Raw genomic sequence first — 21,391 nt, forward strand, 5'->3', positions numbered from 1 at the left:
CAGCAGAGGAACTGGGATGTTGCTCCTCTGCAGCTTCTCATGCAAGCTCTCTTCTTGGCTGAAGAGTTTTCTGCTCCTTTCTCTCCCAAACGGGAGGAGGAGGAAGAGGAAGCAAGCCTGCTGACTCGTGGAAACAGAACTAAAAAAAAAAAAAAAAAGCAGGCCTGCTGAGCAGCAGAGGGCTGTGACTGCTGTGGGTCTCACGTGTGGTGGGAACCACAGCTCCCATTGCAGGGGTCCCTGCAAGGCTGGGCAAAAATATCACCAAAACAACAGTCTGCTCCTCGGAGAGCTAAATATAAACCCATCAGGCAAAGAGGAGGGAATTTTCCACCGTGCTACTCCTCTGTGCCTGCCAGCCTGCCCGGTCATGAAGCCTGTGGGCTGCTCCCCCCAGGGAAGCTCCTGTCCCTGATCCCCAGCATGTCATGGGATGAGTGCCACCACTTTCTGCAGGGATGACACCTTCTGTAAATTCCTTGGAAGCAGTCAGGAGACAGGCAGACCTGAGCCCTGGAGCTCTGGTCCTGCCCACAGGTCTCCCCACGAGCAGTGGCCGTGTTGTAGTTGTGAAAAAGGATTTCTCCAAGGTCACACTCTGTGCCTGCAGTTGCAGCCTGGCTGCCCATGGCCCAGCTCTTTCTGCAGAGCAGCGATGCAGAACGTGGCTCTGCTGCAGGGAGCTGGAGGGAGCAGATCCACGGGCTGGTTTGTTTTTCCAAACTTTTCTGAGTTGGCTGCCTTTAGGGAGACAAAAATTCCCAAGCAAGAGCCTTGCTGGGATGGTGCATCTCAGTACAGGCTGTGGATGTGTGGGTCTTTAGTGATCGACAGGTGAGGTGGGGATTGAAAATTAAGAAGTGTGGTGGTGCAGTTAATTTCCAGCCAGAATTTCTTCTGGCTTCAAGTGGTTTATCCATGAGGTTTGTAGCCTGTGGTGTTGGATATGTGTGATATGGCATATACTGTGTAAGATAAATAAGATTTGGTGTGTTAGAAGTTTCTTTGCAATGTAGGGAGGAGTAAACTGCATTAGGCTGACCTGGAGGAGCAGCACCAAGCCCTGTGTGAAGCGTGGCTGCTCCCAGCACTGCTTGCTGTGGGTCTCTGCATGGATGGGTGGGAAGTACCAGGCCACTTTGGCTCAGTAATCACTTCATTTGAGTAATATTTTAAGAACTGGTTGAGTGAGTGCAAAAAATCTGTTCTGGTGCGTTGAGTTTCTGTACCTCCCCCCTAAAAGTGTACCCAAGGGAGACTTGGTCATGGTTTTTGCTTTTAGAGGATTAAATATAGCAGTATCATTGGTGTCACTCCTCTGTAGTCCATTTGAAGCATCCCTTGGGCTACATCATTCCCTGTGTTTGTGGCTGCTGGCCATAGCTTTTGCTTCCAGCAGCCAGGGCTCGGGGCTGGCTGTGCGGTAGGTATGGGACCGTGGTGAAAGAGGAGTTTGACTTCGCGGCTGTTCTGTGCTTACAAATCCTTCTGTCTCCTAGGGTTTGTAAAAAATGGGATCTGGCAAGCTCTGATCCAGCAGCTGGAAAACCTGCTCTCCTTCTCTCTGCTCAAAACCAGCCCCTGGAAGGAAGGACCAGGGGTTCTTTGGATGGCTGGGGAGAAGCAGGGCTCGGGGAGGTGCTGGTGCAGAAGGACGGGGCTGCCCACGTGCATCAGTGACTGGCTTTGGTCTCAGTGACTGGTCTGGGACAGGGGGTCAAGGGACTCACCCCTCATCCTGCTCCTAAAGCCAAGGGGATGAGTTAAAGCGTGTTACTAGCTTGCCTTTAAGGTATCTTTTTTGTCCTTTACCCTATAACAGCTCTTGCAGTGACCCCAGACAAGACCCCGTGCTCCTCTGCCCCAGCTGTGCAAGTGCCATCATCACTGTTCTGCACCAATGGGAAATGTTGATATTAATTATAAGGAAAGGAGTTATTTATAAGGAAAAGGAGTCAATGCAGACAACTCGTCTTCTCTGGTTAGGACAGCCTGGCAGCACAGTTAGGCCAGGTGGAGCTGGCCATTTCTCATTTCAAGTGATGTGGGAAAGTCACAATAACTGTGATTTTTGCTTCTGTGACTGCCTTAACCTTGCTGAGAACAGCCTTCTGGTGTGCTGGGCAATAGTTGTCAATGCTATGAAATTACTTCAAGTGTATATATTATCATCCCAGTTACCAAGTGCTTTGGGGTTTTTTTGTCCCAGCTGGTACAAATGAATATTGTATAATATTTTTGAAAGGACAAGTTTTGGTACTATGAACTAGGTGCCAAAAGCTACAATTGTGTGCCAAAGCTGAAGAGCCATTATAATTATAAAGATACAGAAAGCATTAGAAGTATCCATTTTTGGGTTTGTAGACTCTCTGTTAACTCAGAAAAACAGTAAAGCCTAAAAAACCTGTGGCTGCCCCTGGATCTCTGGAGGTGTCCAAGGCCAGGTTGGACGGGGCTTGGAGCTGCCTGGTGTGGTGGAATTTGTCCCTGGCCATGGCAGGGGGTTACAACGAGATGCTCTTTAAGGTCCCTTCCAGTCCAGAGCATTCTGTGGTTATTGGACTGTCAGTTGTGCTGTACATGAAATGCAGTGCAATGGATGGTACATCTCAGAGTGAAAGCGTCGTGAATGAAGATATACATTGCCAAAATGTAAATTTTCATTTAGAAACTCTCACCCACATTTTCGGCTCTGCATAGCTTGTGTTGTTGGTAGAAATTACTTTTCCCGTGGATGTTTCAGATCTACGTATTTGCAACTTAATTAAAAGGAAAAGTTCCAGCCCTGCAGTGTGGTGGGTTGTGCTGTGCTGTCCATACCCTCCCTGTGCCTGTCTTGTGAACCCCATGACACACCAGAAAGGTGGCAGCTTCAAGAGGAGCTGGACAAAGCCAGGCCAGCCTGTGGAGGAGCTGCTCTGTCAGCCCACCCTCCTGACCCCTGCACACCCACCCTGGGACATGGGGGCTGCTGGCCAGGCCTGCAACAGCTCACTCAGGGTGTGGGGCAGCGAGCCAGGAGAGCCCTGCTTCTGGGACTGCCCTGTGGATCACCATTTTTAGTAATTTTCTGAGTTAATTCTTGCTAGAGCATGGACTCCGTGGTCTTAGAGGTCTTTCCAACCTAATGGCTCTGTGATCCAGTGTCTTTCAGAAAGGCCCCCAGTGCAGAGATAAGGCTGTGGCCCTGGCTGAGAGCTGCAGTCATTGGTGATGCTGTAGTTTATTGCAATGATTGTTGTCTGTGTTGTTCAGGAAAAAGTTGCACTTTGCCCTTGTCTGGGTCTGCATAGCTCCATCTTCTGCCCTGCTGGGAGGTGTCCCACAGCTGCTCTGCTCCCTCCGAGGGACCTGCTCAGCTTCTCCTGCCCTCTCTGAGGCAGCCAGGTCATCCTCAGCAGGTTCCACTCCACGTCCCCCCTGTGCTGTACCTGTGTCTTGAGGCCCCCCAGCTACTCCTGGAGTCCGCTCCAGACCTTGGGTGGAGGTGGGGGGAGGCTCCAGGTGCCCACAGAGGGCATGGAGTGCAGAGCACAGAGGCTGTACCATCCTGGAGACCCCAGATTTATCCAGCCTGTGGACACATCCCTGCCTGCCTGGGGGATCTACTGCACCACGCAGGAGCCTGGGCTCGTGCCCCTGCCTTTGAGGTGAGTGACTTTTAAGCAATTTAATTTTTTAGGGTGTATCTTAACATGTCTGTAACCAAGTGTGCTGGTTGCTCTTTCCATTCTGTATCACCACGTTGTTCTCTGTATTTAGCACTTTGCTGGTCTCAGTCACTTACAAAGCCCTGGTTTTCCTGTTTCCTTCCCAATTACTGCCAGAAATATTGCATGGCATAGGGTGGCAGTGTAGTTTCTGTCGCAGCCAGTGCCACCAGTTACCTGCAGGTCTGTTTGAGACGTGCCAGTGAAGGGTTATCAGCAGCTGTCATCCACTTTAATGAGGTGTTTTATACCAGTGCTCCCTTTCACCTGCACAAAGGCTTCAGGTGAGGGGAGAGCTCTTCCCTTGGTGTTGTAATTGTGATTCCTGACTCGCTGACCTTGCACTGAAACCAGAGCTTTGCTGGGCTCGAGGTCTCACCCTCCACATTTACCAGGCTGGCTTGTGCCTGTCCTCAGGAACCATCCATGGTGATGGCTCAGAAGACTTTTTGGCATGATCTTATAGAATTGAAGGTGTAAATTTATTTGGAGCTGTTGTTTAAGGAGGATCTATATTTAGTGCCTGCTGTTTAATATCATCCCAGGTTACTCCTGACAAATGTGCCTGTGTTGTTTTCCTTTCTGCTCAGGACAGTAATGTTTATATTTTCTATTTCTTCCTTTTCTGCATCCTGATTAATGATTCCACCATTCTTTCTGTTTTTGTCAGTGTGGCTTCTTATTGTCCTTAATCTGTATAAAATCCCCAGTATCTTGTTTTCTAACAGAACCTACTGCTCAACTAGCAGTCTCATTCATTTAAGGTGCTGGCCTTATTTTAGGGACTTCATAATGATTTACAAATTCCAGGATTCATTAATTCCTTTGCTCATTAGGGTTGCAAGTTGATACATGTTTTTTCCATGTGATGAAGGTGGACGTTTTTGCTGCCCTATTTGTCCTGGGCAATCATTCATGTTTGTGCACTGACAAAATACCTGGCGTGGTTCCCTTCCTGGCAGCTTTGGAGCAGGGATGGGATGCAGCATTTAGGTCAGTTCTCCTCGGGATGCTGTTTCAGGAGTGGGCTTTGTGGTTCACACCACGCTGGTGCTGGGGCCAACCCATCTGTCCTGTGGGCTTCCCCTTTCTGTGGCACAAGGGAATCTGTTTCTCTCCTGATTTTCACCCTTGGCATGAGAGAAAGAGGGATACTTGGAGACTGTCCAGAGATGGAGACCTATAGGGTGGAAAATGCAGATTTTTAATTTCTTTTCCCTCTTTATTACTGCCTATTCACTCTGTCATAACTGAGCTCGAGGAGTGAAGGACAGAACTGTGTTCCTGCCAGCCCAAATAAAACCAGGGGCTGTTTGCATTTCCACTTACTTTTTTTTTTTTTTTTTTTTTTTTTTTTTAAATTTTCCTCACCTCCTAAATGGGCAGCAAAATCTGGGGTTTTATGGCTGCTAAGCAATAGTGGAGCTCATCCTGCCCTGCTCCATGGGAATCAGGGGCATCTCTGGGGACAAAGCATCCCAATTTTGGGAAAATTGTCCTCTGTGGGCATTGCTTCTCTGGCTGGGCAGTCCCCTGGTGGGTACCTTGCTTTGGGGCAGTGGTACCTCGGGCTTGCTGGAGCTGTTCCCCATGGGAAGCATCTCACTGCTGGCCCTCAGGGACCCCTGATGGAGCCAGAGCTGCAGAAGGTTTGGGCTCTACGTGCTGCTGACACCTCTCAGGAGCCCCGAGCGTGTTACAGCAACAGATTCCCTATTATTCCAGCCTAGCCAGCGTCTCCCTGGATATTAAAAACACCAGCTAAAAGCCAAGTCCAAGCTCTCCATGAATGACTCTGTGGAAATGCTGTCGGGCACGTTTCAGTGCTGCTTTGGCTTTGATTTAGGCGGGTAAACACCGTGAGTGGGTGTTTGCTTTGACTTCTCCCTCGTAGCGAGAGACTTCCTTTGGGGGAAGGCGAAGCCTCCAGTGCTGTTCCCCATCACAGCACCAGCCCAGTCTGCCTGTGGCTGGGTGTTGGCAGTGCCTTCCCTGCATGCCTGGGCCTCGTGCTGCCCAGCAGCAGTGGGAACCCCCAGTTTCCTCAGGATCAGGGATGCTCCATGCCCAGGGCTCTGCTCACGGGCGTGAATAACCCTGGCAGAGCCTGGTTCCTCCATCTGGATGTGGCACTGTCATCTCAGTTGGGATGATGCTCCTTGGCTGGCATCTCCTCCTGCTTGTCCCACACTCTGCTCTGTTCGCCTTGAAGCTTCCCAAAATCACCTGCAGGATGGCTCTGACATCAGAGATAACCTTTGCCACGTGGTGGGTGATGGCTGGGGGAGGCAGGGTGGGTGCAGCCCGTCCTCTCCTTGCCCTGCTGCACCAACACGAGCCCCCCCGTGCTCATCACACATTCCCATCTCCACCAGAGCCATCAAACCCGGCTCCTTGGCAGCCCCTGCACGTAGGAACCATCTTCTGCTAACAGATTGTTGTGTTTTTAATGAACCCAAGGAAAACAAGGGAGGCGAAGGCTGCGGGGCGAGGCGAGTTTGCTCTTCAGTCTGCCAAACTCCCCCTCATTCAGACAACCCACAGATGTTTGGCTGCTCGTGCCTTAAAGAGATTTATGGAAGATGCAGGGCTCGGAAATTTATGGGGACACGGAAGTGGCAGTGTAGGCAAAGGTTTCCTGGCCCTGAGGGCTCCTTCCCTCCCTGCCCTGGGCCTTCCCCTGGCCGGTGTTGGTGGCAACAGGTGGACAAACAGCAGGGAAAAGTGCCTTTTGGTCACTAGGAGGATTAATAAAGGCTCCAGGTTCGTCTTTCAGGAGCCCAGGAGCTCTTTGAAAGCCATTTCTCAGCTGAGGAATGAACCCCCAGAGCCTGCCTGAGTGCCAAAGTACTTTTGTCTGATGCAAATGGTGCGGGGTGTGCGGGTGACAGCAGGCATGTGTGTCACCCTGTGTGGGCACAGACACCGTCCACTGAAAGCGTCTGAAATTGTTTTAATACTGCCTGCTGAGTTCAGAGAGAAAATTTCAATTTTTGGAAGGTTCTCAGTGATCATTTTGCTGGGCTTCACACAAGGGTTCTGCAGTCTTAAAGTATTTATCCATAAAGGGGAGGTGCTAGAAGATAACGTGGAGTCTGGCAGTTGATCCATACATCCAGAATTTTCCTGCTTTACATCCAGGATTTTCCTGCTTTACATCCAGGCATGTCCATAAGGGCTGTCAGCCTCTACCTGTTTGCCACCTCAGCCTTGCAGAAGGGAGAAATCTGACTTACAGCAGCATCTAAATTGGCTCTGACAGCGATGATTGTGTTGTGGTCTTGGCAAGTGTTCCTCAATTACTCAGGGAGATGTCCCAGATCCTGCTCCTGCTTCATCTGGGTGGGTTTTTTAGTGGTCACTGATGAGCAGCAGTGTTACAGTCAGTGCTGCAGCGCTGAACTCGCTTTGCATCTCCAGGATTTGCTTCTCACAGGGGCTCTGAGAGCTCTGGAGCCAGCAAGGAAGCCTGGGCTGGCTGAGAATTCCCCTAACTGAGGGTGGGCAGGCCCTGGCACAGGGTGCCCAGAGAAGCTGTGGCTGCCCCTGGATCCCTGGAGGTGTCCAAGGCCAGGTTGGATGGGGCTTGGAGCAACCTGGACACATGGAGGGTGTCCCTGCCATGGCAGGGGTTTGGGATGAGATGAGATTTAAGGTCCCTTCCAAGCCAAACCATTCAATGATTCTAACCCTGAGAGCATTATTACGTGTCTGTAAGCAGATGGAGGTTGTTTCATAGGGACAGGTACTCTGAGGGCTTCATGTGCTATTTGAAGTTGTTTATGCTGGGAAGTGAGTCAGTAAAAGCAGTGTGGTGGGGCTGTCTTCAGCTCAGACATCTCAGGCTGTATATGGGAAAAGAATATAAGGAAGGAACAAGAATTGTTTTTTTGTGTCTGTTTACTAGAGCAGCATGCTCTGAGCAGTAATTAAAAGTAAACCCAGACCGTGCTGCCTTGTTCAGCATCCCGAGTTGTTGAGATTAAGCAGCCAAAGCAATTCTCAATTCAGCAATTCCTCAGCTTTTGGGAGTGTGGCCAACACTCACAGTGTCTCACAGACCACTGCAAATTCTTGTAATAAATCTCACAACTGGGGCAGCAGGGGAAACCCACAGAAAGGTGAGATGGTTTGTTGGACCAGCAGGCTGGACTGCTGCTGCTGCTTCAGCTGCTCTTCTCCAGGGACAACCCTTCCAGGGACAATACTTCCATGGAAACACTACTCAAAAGTTGAAGCAGTCCCCTAATGAGTGGAATAGGCAACAATTACAGGTTTGCTCAAAGAAAATGTGTGATTTCTGTGGTCACTGAGACTGGGATCAGCTGTGTGCTCTGTCTGCATGGCCCACACTTCCAGGGATGGGGCAGCCAAAACTTCCCTGGATAACCTATGCTGGACTTTTCACAGGGAAGAATTTTTTGTTAATATCTAATCCAAGCCTTCTCTCTTTCAGTTTGAAGCCATTCCCCCCTGTCCTGCCCCTTCCCACGGCTTTGTGCTTGCACCTCTCTCTTGCTGGTCGCTGTTTTGCGATGTCTAATTTTGCTTTCTTCTTTTCCTTTTCAGTTGCCAGGGAGGAAAAGGCAAAGTCACTGCCAGCACCATTTCCTTCGAGCTAAAGATGTTGAGACAAAGCACCTCTGCCCCTGCCCTGTCCTTTCAGTCCTTTTGCTGCTGGTGTGTCCAGGACTCACTCCCCTGCCTCTCCTCTTCCCTAAGAGCACGGGGGCAATAAACCTTTTACCCAAGTAGATGGTGTGTAATTTTCCTTAATTCCATATTCCCTTTCTTGTGAGTGCTTGCCTGCAGTTGAAGTTCAACTCAAGCATGTAGATCTGGGCATGAGCTTGGACTTCAGGCTCTGCCTAGAGATTTGGGGGAGTTTGGATGTGTGGTTTGGGGCTTGGAGTGCAGGGGCACCCTCTGCCTTGTGTGACTTTGCTGTCAGGCTGAGGCAGTGCCCAGGCACGTGGAGCAGGGGATGGGATTGAAATAATAGAGTTTTATTTGCTTGGTAATTCGTTTATGGCTGTGGGCAGGAGCCTGGTGTGGCTGTGGTTCCTGGTGGTGAGGGTTATCTCAGGCTGCATGGATGTGGCCATCCGTGGTGGCTGCACGTGGCAGTTTTGGTTCCTAACGTGGCCCCATGGGATGGGTGCTGTCATGGGAGACCTCGAGCTCCTTCTGGCTATGGATTTCCAGCTTGGCTGTCCTGCCCTGGCAGCACAGGTGAGCTCTGGGCTGTGCTGTTGAAGCTGTGTTCCCTGTGAAGCTGTTGCTCACAGGCACTGAGGTGATTATGGTTCCTGAAGCTGTGCAGAGCTATGGAGCCATGCTCACCTCACACACTGCTCCCCCCTTTGCTGCGTTATGTGCAGCCAAGTCCTTTACTTGCTAATTACTGCTGAAAGGGTGTCCTTGGCTTGTTAGCCCTGGAGAAGTCCAGTCTGGATGCAAGCAGGAGGCAGAGGAAGACATTTCCTTCTTCCTTGTCTTTGTCTGGCAGTCTCTGAGTACCTGGAGCACGGGGCAGCACAAGATTTTGCCAGGCAGGAGTTGGGCACTGTGTGAGAGCCATGGTGTCCTGGATGGTGCTTGTGCTTCCAGCAGCCTGTGGAGCAGGAGGAACTGCCTGCAGGCTCAGGCTGGCATGGGCAGGGCTGCAGCCTTTCTCCTCCCAAGGCTGGGCATCCTGGGACAGCTCTTTGCTCCTGACAGAGTCCCAGGGGACAATCCTAAAGCAGCTGCCTCCGTGGAAATGTCATCCTCTGAAAGTCACATGGGCTGACTCATGATCCTGTTTGCTCAGGACTAGTCCATGGGGCAGAGTGTAAAGATTTCTTCTTGGGCCCTGAATGGCATCTTTCACATTTATTGGAGGTTTTTATCCCATAAATAAACTCAATATTCTCTAATGGCATAGACTCAAGCAAGGGGAACAAACTGCCCAGAGCTGAGCCTACTCAACCCTGTTGCAGAAGACAAATTATTGCCTGAGTGAGGAAATAAACCCAGACTTAGCTACATGCAAATGACAGACTTCATGGATTTTTTCCAAATTCATAACACAATAAATCAAGAAATTGAAGATGTACTCCTTGGCATTGTCCAAAGCCCTGAGGGTGAGACAGGCTGTGCCATGAGGAGATTCATTGTAGCTCCAAATCACTTCTAAGAAGTGAAAGGATGGGGAGAGAGAGAGGCATGATTTTTATTTTGGGTGAACATTGCCGTGTTATGCTTGCAGAAAACCTTAAAGCCCACAATTTTCAATTACAGTCACCAGTTTTGGCTTTTCCCCCAAATTCTTTGTAGCCCCCTGTAGGGTTTGGGAGGGGATGACCAGCTGTGCTGTGCCTGGTCTGACTGCACAGAGAAATCAAGGTGTGCATGGAGGAGGGAATTTCTGTTCCACTGGTGAGAGTGGCATGGTGGTAAAGCCCTAGAATCATGCTCAGAGCTTAGCCCAGAGGGATTATGTGGGAAATGGATTTGTAGAAAATTTTTAAAATTTGACAGAAGTTTTACATAGTGTATATTTGTATGTAAACTTAGAGATAAGAAATGTTGACTTAGAAATACTATAGAATAGGACAGCCATTGTCAAGAGAAAAATTGAACTAAAAACAAGTTTCAAGGGATGGCTTTGTCAATAAGATTAGATACTTTAGAGAAATAGAACTATAAAAATTGTATTGTGGTAGGACTTACACTTACTTGTAGTAGGATTACATTTATAGTGTATTGTAATTAGGAAATAGCTTCTGATTGTGATGGTGTGAGTTATAACATCTGTATTGTCTCACTCTTCTCATGAGACTGAAAAGGGAATAAAAGTTTTTAAAATGGCTCTCAGTTGCCCCATCTCTGGGTCAGAAAAGAGCATAATCCAACAGGATTAAATTCTTCAGACATGTGGGTCTAACCCACATTGAATAAACTCCAGAAATCTCAGTGGCTCCTTGCTCAGCCATTTTCTTCAAGCACAGCACAGGGAATGGTGCTGGGGCAGGGCTGGGGAGTGGGGTCCTGCTTGGGTCATGGCTTCTTCACTTTGATCAGCATTAAAAATTCAGCAGGGGCAAGTGATTTATATTCTGAGAGAATTCTCACTGTTCTGCTTGTGAGGTGTATCAGTATGCAAAACACAGCTCCAGCTCCTCGTTCCCTGTGCCCTTTCTACTGTAAATAGGTTTTATGTCAGTGTGTGTGGCTGGAGATGGATTATTGAGCTGGACAGGGGTTGAATGTTTTCTGTGCAGAGGGGTGGTGATCCCACAGCAAGTGGAAATCTGTGTGATGCTGGTCCTCAGTCTCCACAAGGAGTATTTCTGGGGGTCAGACCACGGAATCATGGAGTTGGTAGGGTTGGAAAACACCTCTGAGATCATGGAGTCCAACTGTTTCCCCACCACTAACCCATGTCCCCAAGTGCCACATCCACAGGGCTTTTCAATCCCTCCAGGGATAGGGACTCCAGGCTTGGTGACCTTTCCTGTGGGGAAGTTTTTCATCATTTGCTTGGGGATGTGATACTGGTCACTGCTCATGCTCCCTCCAGCCGTGGCAGAGCATCTGGCAGACAGTTTGCTGAATCTTGAGGTCTTTTCCATGCAGTTCAGTGCAGAGGGTGAGCAGGGCATGGCTGTGAGCAGTGCTTGGAGCCTGCTGTGTTAACACAGTCGTGTGTGAGACCTCCCTGCAGGGAAGGGCTGTCTGTCCCCCATGAGCAGCTCTAAGGCTGTGCTTGTGCCTCACAAGGAACATGTTTGTTCCTCAGAGTTTATGTTTCAAGCCTGTGGATGAGAATTGGATCATTTCACTTAATTATTTTCCAAGCCAAACACTCCATAGATGTGATACTGTCTAGAAAACAGCTCTGAGAGAAACCTCTTCCCACCTGTGCCACTGCAAAGATCACGGGAGGCTTCTGCTTGCTCTGTGTTTTGAACCATGTAGAAAGCAGGGTTTGCTAAAATTTGGGGATTTCTGTGCACTAGAGTTTCTTGTGGGCTGCTCATAAAGCTCAGGAGATTGTGTCAATCCCAGTGGCCACGGCTCGAGTCTAAACTTAACCTTGACATCATGATGAAGATAGTTCCTTTATCTGATTGCAAATGAGGAAATACATTTCTTAAAGTAATTAATGGTCCCTGCAGAGCATTTTTTTTATTAGCATGTATGTGTGTGAAAGCATCCAGTCTATAAATACACAGTGGTTTCCTCCTCAGCATCAATAGGGTCCATCCTGGCCCTGCAGTCTGTGTCCCATGGCACTTGTTTGCATGGAGAGGATGTGACAGGGCAGGACCGTGCGTCAGGAGCCCTGGGAGGCAGGATGGGGAGCCAGGGATCACATTTCACTGGAAAGTTTCCCTTTTTTATTGCAGTTTCTCCATGGGGATGGAGAAACCCAACCAAGCAGTGGTTGAAGTTGCTGATACCTGCACGTGCGCCTCGGCCCCGATGTTGGGGGTGGTGGTGGCTGCCAGCTTGGCAGCAGTTTGCTGTGCTGCCTGTCATTAGGGCTGTGTTAATTGCAGGGCTTGCAGAGGAGCAGGGAGGTGTGATGGTGTGTGCTGCACCCTGGCCAGGGCAGGGAGCCTCTGCCTGTACTTGCTGTTGCTCCTGCCTGGGTGTGTACCCGAGTCTGCTGCTGCAGCATTAACCATCACCTCAGGGAAGGGCAATTATTCCTGAAGAAATCATACCTGGTGAGTGTGCTTAGCTGCTCTCATGCTGCTCTGAGCCCTTGTTTGATCTTTGTGCCAACGGTGCCCCAGTGTCCTCCCAGCACAGAGTCTGTCCCTGCAGCCAGCACTCCTGGCCGTGTCAGGGTCAGGGACAGCTGAGATTGTGATAGACAGAAATCACAGAGCCACGGAATGGTGTGGTTGGGAATGCACCTTAGAGACCATCTCATTCCACACCCTGCCAGGGACACCTTCCACTGTCCCAGGCTGCTCCAAGCCCTGTCCAACCTGGCCTTGACACATCCAGGGATCCAGGGGCAGCCACAGCTTCCCTGGGCACCCTGTGCCAGGGCCTGCCCACCCTCACAGCCAAGAATTCCTTCCCAGTATCCCACCCAACACTGCTCACAAATTATGTGTCATTTTGACGCTCTGAATTGTTTACTTTTCTACTTGACAGTTTTCACTTGGTCACTGGGTTGCCCAGAGGTTTATGATGAAGTTACCAGTAAACTGTAAATTACGATTCCATTGATATCACATAGAAAGCTGGAGACTGGACCAGGCACCCTTGGGAACAGTAAATCTTCAGAAAATGTATTGATTCCCAATCTTGGCTTTGCACTCTGGATGAACTTTGTCCTCATAAAATAATAGAAGGTGATTTTTCTTTACCAGCCAGCTGGCCTTTAAATGAGCTACTCTTAACACCACTGCAAGCTCTAATCCAAGTAAACATGGACAGGATGGTTCAGGAGCTGGGAAGAGCAGCCATATCAGTTCAGCATAAGGGTTAATACTTAGTGGAATATTTTCATCTATTATCCTTAAACATCACAATTGGCTTTGACCGGGTGGTACAAGATCAGTGTTTTGTGCTCTTTGGATTGTGCAAATGGTGAGTTTGGTTGTTTGCATTAACAACCAACGCAGCAAAATAACGAAACGGGATTAGGGGAGTGATTTGGGGAAAACGCTGATTTCGGTAATCAGATTTCAGTTGCAATCTGTCTGCTTTACAAGGGAATAAATCTGTTGGGGAGGATGCCAGGAGGCGAGGCAGGGCTCGTGGTCAGGGCTGTATGAGCTGGCTTGCAGTTTTCATTTCAGGAGCCTCCTTGTTGTCCAGCCTTAGCTTTTCTTAAACTACCTAAGAAATAGGTGAAGATCAAGAGGCACGGTGTGGCCCTTAGGGTTTCAGGGCAAGGAGCTGTCCCTCCTTCCCTGCAGGCAACTCTCTGCCTCGTGTTTTTCCCTAAAGGGCTCTTCATAGATTGGGAATCATGGAGTGACTGGGTAAGATAGGTGCATCCAGGGGATTTCACAGCCATAATGATGCTGGAGAGGCTTTTTCTGCTGGACATCTGCTCCCAGCTGGTCTGGGGGCAAAGGGTTCCTGTGAGATCAACTCTGGAGCTCTAATGAGCTCTTCTTTCAATGTCTTTTGTATCTCCAGTATAGGGGATTCCAGTCCCCTCTTCCCATGGAGAATTCAAAGGAAACTTTATATTAATTTGGCTGCAATACTTATGTCCCTGTGGATCACCCTGTGTACCTTGTGTGCTTCCAACAGCTCCTGTGAGTGCCCCATCCTGTGCTGGTGGGGAGCAGAGGGACACCCACAATGTTTAAGGTCCTAAAATAAACACACCCCTCAAGCAACCACCGTCAGGGTGGTTTTGGGGCAGTGCTTGCCCCTTGCCCAGTGCATCTGCCCTCCAGGCAAGTCCCCTAAAGCTGTTCTCTCTCTCTCTCTTTGTGCAGGGAGTTCTCCACAGCCCGAGGCTGTCCCTGCACATCCCCTGAGGAGCTGGCAGGGCCCAGCCTCTCCTGGGAGAACATGGACTGAAAGAGGATCTTTGCCAGCCCCCAGCTGCCAGCACCCTTTGCCTGGATCCTGATGGACTCTGAGGCAGGACTGCATTACCATGGTGATGATCTTAACCAAAACTCGGGAAAACAAAGGTGCTGACTCCGTAACATGCAGGACTGAGCTGGTAAGCTTTGTGAAATCTCTGTTCAGAGCTGTTTCACTGCCAAGAACTTTGCTGTAGCTTTGTAATAAGGGATTTCTTTCCTGCAGCGGTGGATCTTTAGGTGGTTTGTAGCACTGATTTCTACAAAGCTGCATTAATAACCAAGGAGCAGGTGATTAGTAAATGATTGGAGTGCTGTGGCTTTTGCATATGTGGATTTCAGTAAGCACCCAATGGGATAAGCAGCACAAAAAATCAAATCAATGCACAGGTGAGAAGTTGCTTCACCGACAGTGAACAGATGCTCATCATTAATAGGAGGATGAGCAAGTGGGAAGCAGGATTAAGTGGGAGATGGTGAAGGGCAGTGCTGTGTAGTTAATTTCTCTGGGAGCCTGGAGAGGTGCAAATCCACCATGCTGAATGAGCAGGCAACAACAAAAAAACAAATGAGGGGTGGCAAACAAACTGAAGGATGCTGTGAGGGCTGAGTGTACCTGTGGCAGGGGGCACACAGCTGGAGGCAGGGCCAGAGCAAACGAGGAGGAGGTGCAGGGTGATGGAGAGCCTTCAGAACAAGGCTGGTTGTGGCCATTTGCCCCCCTGCTCTCCTGGAGAGATGGGCATGGTCTGAGAAGAAACTGGACCAAAGGCTCTGAGAGTCTCAGATAAGGGCGTGCAGGAACACAGCAGGAAGCATCTGGCAGGATGAGCCATAAATGGGCATTCTGAACATAAAAGAAATAGAAATGCCTGAGTTTGCTGAGGATGACAGACAGTCCAGCTGGGCTCCCCAGGCAGGAGCACACTGTGCTGGGGTGAAGGCAGGCTGCCCTGGCAGTGAAAGGCAGAGGAGAAGGTGAGCAAGCCAGAGGCAGTGGAAAATACTGCCTTAAAAGGGTGAAATTTGGGAAGGGTATTGATACATTAAAAAAATACCCTTGCTGTAGTGTTAGCTCCTGCTGGGAAGGCAGCATCCTCCATGGCTGCTGCTCAGGGTGGGAAGGGGGAAACCTGAACTTTCAATGCCAGCTGTGCCCTGGGAAGTGTGTGGGGCAGGTGAAGGGGAGCTGGCTGCAGAGAGGCAGATGAGAGCAATTTCTTCTGCTCCTCAGAGAAAGGCTGGGTGCTCGGGGTGTCTGGTGGCAGGTGGTAGAGCTGCAGAGCTGTAACACAAAACTTTGCCCTCGCGTGTTTGCCCAGTGCTTCCCGCAGCTCTGGGGCTGGGTCAGGAGGGCAGGGACAGTCCTGGGCACACAAGGTGAATTGCTGGGTTGCCTGGATTGTTAAATTGTGGCAGACAATCACAAGAAGGCTGATCCACTGAAGAAAGCAAAAGTTTTTCTGTTGACTTCGTGGGGAAGGCCAAAAAGCGAAACCCAAAGGAAATAAATGTCTGAGCACTGGGGCAGTGTCTGCTGCCAACAGCCAGTGGGCTCCCTTGCTTCAGCTCCCAATTTGGTATGAAAATTCTTACAAAATGGTAATTATACTCGATATGGGACACATGTCAGGCTCCTCTCCCTCCTGCCTTGCAGACAGTGTCTGGTCTCTGGGGCTGGCACACAGATGTGCACTGGCACAGCCCCTGCCTTCTCTGGGGCTTGTCCCACTTCCATCTTTGCTCCACTTTGGCTGCTCCTTGGAGACAGCTGCTTGTCCTCTCTGCCTCCTGATTAATTCTGCTGATGGATCATAAGGTGGGGCTTGACAGATGGAGATATCCTTACCTCACCTTGAAAAGTGGCACATGCCCCAGAGGTGACTGACCCTTATTTACCTTCTCCACATCCACATCCTGTAGTTGTTTTATGCCTCCCTACCCCTCTACACTCAGTATTTCCAGCATTCTGTGTATGAAATGGGAGCCTTTATTGGATTGCTCAGGTGCCATAATTTGTACATTATTGCTGTTATTATTATTATTATTGTTGTTGTTGTCCTCATGATGCACTGGAGATGCTGGCACAGAGAAGCTGTGGCTGCTCCATCCCTGAAAGTGTCCAAGGCCAGGTTGGATGGGGCTTGGAGCAACCTGGACACATGGCAGGTGTTCCTGCCCATGGCAGGGATTTGGAATGAGATGAGATTTAAGGTCCCTTCCAATCCTGGACACAGAGAAGGTGTCCCTTCCCAGGTGGAACTGGATGTCTTTAAGGTCCTTTCCAACCCAAACCATTGTGAGATTCCATAGTTATGTGAGCAGGCAACGTGTAGAACACGGATCAGGAGGGAAGGTGTGAGTGCAGTGGCCCAGTGCCAGATAAAACACAATTATGGAAGTGCAGATGAACGTGGGGGCTGTGCTGGTGCTTCCCTGAGATGATGTAAAGCCTCAGTCAGATGGGATGGTGTTGCCAGGATAGACAGTTCAGAAGCCAGAATATGGATATTTTTAGGGATAATAAAGGAACAATTAGTATGAAAGTGTGTTTTTGCAGGCATAGCTGAAATGGCATGCAGCTGTGGATAAAATATTGATTTATTATATGTGAACCCATCCATGCTCATTTTTAGAAGTCTGATGGTGTCTGTTATGCTGTCAAGAGGAAAATTCTTGAGAAAAAAAGAGAGAGTGAAAAGCAACCAGGATTATTTTGTACCCATGCAGTGGCATTTCCCCGTATTTTTAGCGCAAATCAGCACAATCTGAGCACAGACTCCCCAGAAGTGCTGAGGTGAGGATGCCTTGCCTTAGAAACATATTATATGCTTGAAAAAGCTAAATAGCTGCTTTGTACCTGGGTGGGGAGGCCTTAATGGGCTTGGATGAAGTTCAGGATATCACTTCTGCTCCTTTCTTGCCCAATTCAGGATTACCACTGAATTGCAGCTCCCATTTTAGTTTCTCCAGAGTCTGCCCTGTGTTTAATTAAAGCTGATTTCCTTGAGGAAAGGTGACTGGGTCTGTCCCCTGATGGAATGGGGCTGTGGAAGGCTTTGCCCAGGCTGGAGGCAGGCTGGTGTCTGGTGCCCAGGTCGAGTCTGTGAGAAGTGAATAGTTTTTCTGGTTGTTTGCAGCACACTCCAAAGATGAGTCAAGGACCTACCCTCTTCTCCTGTGGCGTGATGGGTAAGTACAGAAACTTCTCTCTGGGTTTCCTCCACCTCTGCTCCTTCTTCCTCACAGTGGTGGGTGGGAAGATGTCCTGAATTTTAGATGTCTCCAAAACCACTCCCCTGCAGCCCACCCCACCACACCTGTGCCACTCTCCTCCCCAGAGGTGGTTGTGCCCTGTTGCCATTGCTGAGTGAATTGCTTATCTCCTTTCCCCTCTCCTTTGATACATCTGCTTATTTTTGGAGCTACTCTTACAGTTGAGATTATAAACATTTGGGGTCTGAGGTTGTGTTTGAGTAGGCAGCCCAAGACTGTGGTTCTTGACTGTTTGCATGATGCAAGCAATAAATAACAGCATTATCACTGAGATGTTCTACCACCTGGCACAAAGTGGTTGGACAGGCCACAAACACTAAGGAAAATGTCTCATTTTTGCCCTTGACAGTAACCATGATATAATATGTTTGATACCTTTTATGCCAGAGCTTGCTTTCAGTGTTTATGCTGAACAGCCACCAAAATGGCTGGAGGATTGGTGCCTTGGCTGATGATCCTGAAAAACTGATAGTGCCAGAGGATGTGCTGCTGTGCTGCTCTCTCTGGCGTTCCTAGCAGGGAGCCAAACTCTGGGCGAGGCCTCAAAACCCAATTAAAATTGTAGGTCAAGTTGGAGCCAAGCTCCTTGCTGTGAAAGCCAATCCTCCCCAGACAAAGAGGCTGCCCCTTTTCTTCATGGACACAGCTCTCATTAGCGTTAATGAGAGCCGGGCACATGGGCTGACAGGAGATGTCTCCCAAGCCCTCTGATGGCTCCAGCCTGGCACTGTGGGGAGATGGACAGCATTCGTGGGTTTTTTCAGATGAAAATCACAAGCTTCAAAGTCAAGAAGGGGTAGAGACAAGCCCGTTTCCTCTCTCCTGCCTTTCAAACGTGAGGGAGGAACAAAGAACCCAAATCAGGTGGTTTTGTCTTGCACTGTGGCACTGGCAGGCTCTTCAGCAGATATGCAGAGTCTCTGCCTAATTGAGGAGCAGCCTGTCTTTAAGAGCTTTTGCAGAGCCTTCTGCCAAATTATCCTCCTTCTGAGGGAACTGAATGTCACCTCCTTGACCTCAGCTTGCCCTGCAGTGGTCCCTGTCATGCCCAGTCAAGAGGAGCCCATCCTTCCCTTGTGTGAGGGCATTGCTTGGCTTGGGTTTCATTTTAGTTATCTTCCCTGAGAGTTCTTGGTGTCCCCAAATGCAGGCCACAATCACAGACTAATCCAGGATGAAAGCTTGCTTTACTTTTTAAATAAGTTACAATCGAAATGCGGAATTTGGGGAATATTTTATGTCAAAGGGCCAAGTCCCTGTTGGGGGAAAGCACTGAGATAAATAAATACAGTGAAGTTTGGACTGGTAGCACAGACAACACGAGGCAAAGACTCACAGTCCTATCTATGTTGGAGGTTTGGAGGGAAGTTGGCTGATTTTTTTTTGGGTTTTAGACAAAAGAGAATCTTAGAAAATAATCTTTCTGATACTTTGGGGCGAGGGCAGCTTTGGGCAGGAAGGCAGTTTATTTCAGGACCCTGTGGCCATGGGGCAGCAGGAGAGAAAGAAGCTCAGCCTCTGCCAGGGAGGGCATCATCCAAACCCTGGAGCTTTTCTTATAAGGTACTAAACACTGCAAGAATCTGAAAATGGATTATAGATTGTAACCAAACTCAGGATATTGAGTAAACATTCTTAAAGACTTGATATATTGGATGATGCATGGTTAGGTCCAATTCTCAGGGTGACCTAAATAATCTTTTGGCTTTTAGATTTGTGACAAATATTTCTGCCAGTGAAATGATAATATTACTAAAAAGATTGGGTTTTATCTCTATATAGCCCTTTGCCTGGAGGAAGATTAAAGGTGAAATGCCTAAAACTATAAATTCAACAACTACTGCTTTCCCTTCTCCTTGATGGGTCCTTGAAACACCCAGGAGTGTAAGAATTGTCCTGTTGATGGATAGTTTGCTGGTTTGGGTTGTTTTCCCTCCTTTTTTACCCTTTTCCTTCCTCAGCAGTCCCTGAGGCAGGTCCCCAGTGAAAATATCTGTGCTAGAAAAAGGTGGCATATTGGAAAATCATGGCGTTAGGGTGGTTAGGGCCTGACACAGGCTGCCCAGAGCAGCTGTGGATGTCCTATCCCTGGAAATGTTCAAAATCAGGTTGGATGGGGCTTGGAGCAACCTGGGATAGTGGAAGGTGTCCCTGCCCATGTCTTTTGCTATCCACCCAAAGACAGAAAAAATTCAGTACAGGAAGTCAAAAGTCATAGAATCCCAGAATGGTTTGAATTGGAAGGGACGTTAAAGATAATCTCACTCCACCTCTGGCCATGGCAGGGACACCCTTCCACCATCCCAGGTTGCTCCAAGCCCTGTCCAAGCTGACCTAGTAAGAGAAGCTCAGTAGGCGTGTGCTGACAGCCTGATCTCCTGTCTTCTGTGTAACCAAGAAATTATCTCTGGGGGAAGCTGCAGGCAGGGTTTTATTGAGGCGGTGACAAGGTGCTTGCACATGCAGGATCCCAGTCCTGGCCCTGGTTGTAAAAGGCAGGAGAAGGAGGAGGAGGAAGGGGAGCCACTGGGGACAGATCCTGCACTCATCCTCTGGGAAGTGCTCTTTTCATTTCCATCATTTCCATTTTCCCATGGAGAGCTCTCAGAGTTTGCCCCCCTAGGGTGCTGCAGAGCAGGGTGAGGGCTGGGGCACTCAGGTCAGTTTGTCTGTCCTTTGGCACTCTCACATCACTCCTCCACCACGTTTGGCAGCACCATCGTTCCGAGCGTGCCAGGGCAGGGATGCAGCCTTGGGCTCACTGCTGCACAGCTCCTTCTTGGAAGTGGCTTTTCACCATCCCTGGGTGACAGAGGAAAGCCAAGAAAGCAGGAGAAAAGCCAGCTCATGGAATCATGAAGGTTGGAAAAGACCTCCAAGATTGTCATGTCCAACCTTGAGCCCCTTCTTGGGGGTGATGGCCCTTGAATGCATCCTGAAAGCACCTGCCAGGCATGCATGCCTCCTCTTTCTGAACCAGGGCTTTCTGGAATTTTGGGGTTTTTTTGGAAAGACCATCAGTGTAGAGCATCTTGGTGCACATTCAAACACAGTCACCCTGCAGAGAGAAAAAGCTGCTGGGGGAATTGTGGTGAGGTGTAGCTGGAGCAGGCACAGCTCTCCAGAGGATCCCGCTGAAGAGCTGGGCACGTTTCACTGCTGAGGTCAGGGATTTCCCTCCCCCATGCAGGCTGCTGGCACAAGGTGTGTTTAATCTCCAGAGCAGATTTTGGGGCTGTTGTTTTCATTTCCTGTTGAAGCACGGCTCTGCCCATCGTATTTTGATCTTATTTCTGCACTAGGAAAACTCCCTGGCACTGCCATCAGTTAATTACAACCATAAATGTGGTCCACACTTAGAAATTATCTCCTGAACAGAAACTGGGGGCAGTGGAAAATGCAGGCTGCCTTTTCCCCCTATGCACGGGGACTGTGAGACCAAAATTCCACTTGAACAACATGGAAAAAAGGGGAATTGGATGTGCACCTGTGCCCAGACAAATGTTTGGGTTAAGCTCCAAACAGAATTTATCTGCCAAAAAGGATGAGAAAAATTGATTGAAACCTCTAATTGCTTTACAAGTTGCCATAATAAATTATGTATTAATGTAAATTATTTCATGGGAAAAGAACGTAGAGGAAACTTGAGCAGAAGGATCATGCATTATGTATAAAAAGGAACTGTAAAAATATTATAGCAGCACATTTGTGTCGCTATAGTTAAAGTTGTGTCAGCGTTTTGGTTTTACACCCTTCTCTGTGGTTATGAGTGGCCATTAAAATTTACTCTGTGTCACCAGAGGAGCACAGCAGTCATTTAAAAAGCCCAGGGCCATCACTGAGCTGCAAAGT

The 21,391-nt window shown here is 49.0% G+C and overlaps 1 protein-coding gene across 3 annotated transcripts in view; it reads left to right on the forward strand.

Moving 5' to 3' along the window:
• FAM53B (family with sequence similarity 53 member B) overlaps positions 1-21,391 on the forward strand; it is a 44,630-nt gene that overhangs the window by 2,906 nt on the left and 20,333 nt on the right. The window contains exons 1-3 of one of the 3 annotated variants that reach the window (XM_041461079.1): positions 8,379-8,468; positions 14,171-14,403; positions 17,404-17,455. In XM_041461079.1, coding sequence (XP_041317013.1) covers positions 14,335-14,403; positions 17,404-17,455 — 121 coding nt within the window. In that variant the 5' untranslated portion in view covers positions 8,379-8,468; positions 14,171-14,334. Of the gene's footprint in view, positions 1-8,378; positions 8,469-14,170; positions 14,404-15,185; positions 15,242-17,403; positions 17,456-21,391 lie in introns of those variants that run through there. The other 2 variants (XM_041461080.1, XM_041461081.1) reach the window with 2 other exon arrangements.

Source organism: Pyrgilauda ruficollis, unplaced genomic scaffold (genome assembly GCF_017590135.1).
Source record: "Pyrgilauda ruficollis isolate IOZ18807 unplaced genomic scaffold, ASM1759013v1 scaffold15, whole genome shotgun sequence".
Taxonomy (NCBI): domain Eukaryota; kingdom Metazoa; phylum Chordata; class Aves; order Passeriformes; family Passeridae; genus Pyrgilauda; species Pyrgilauda ruficollis.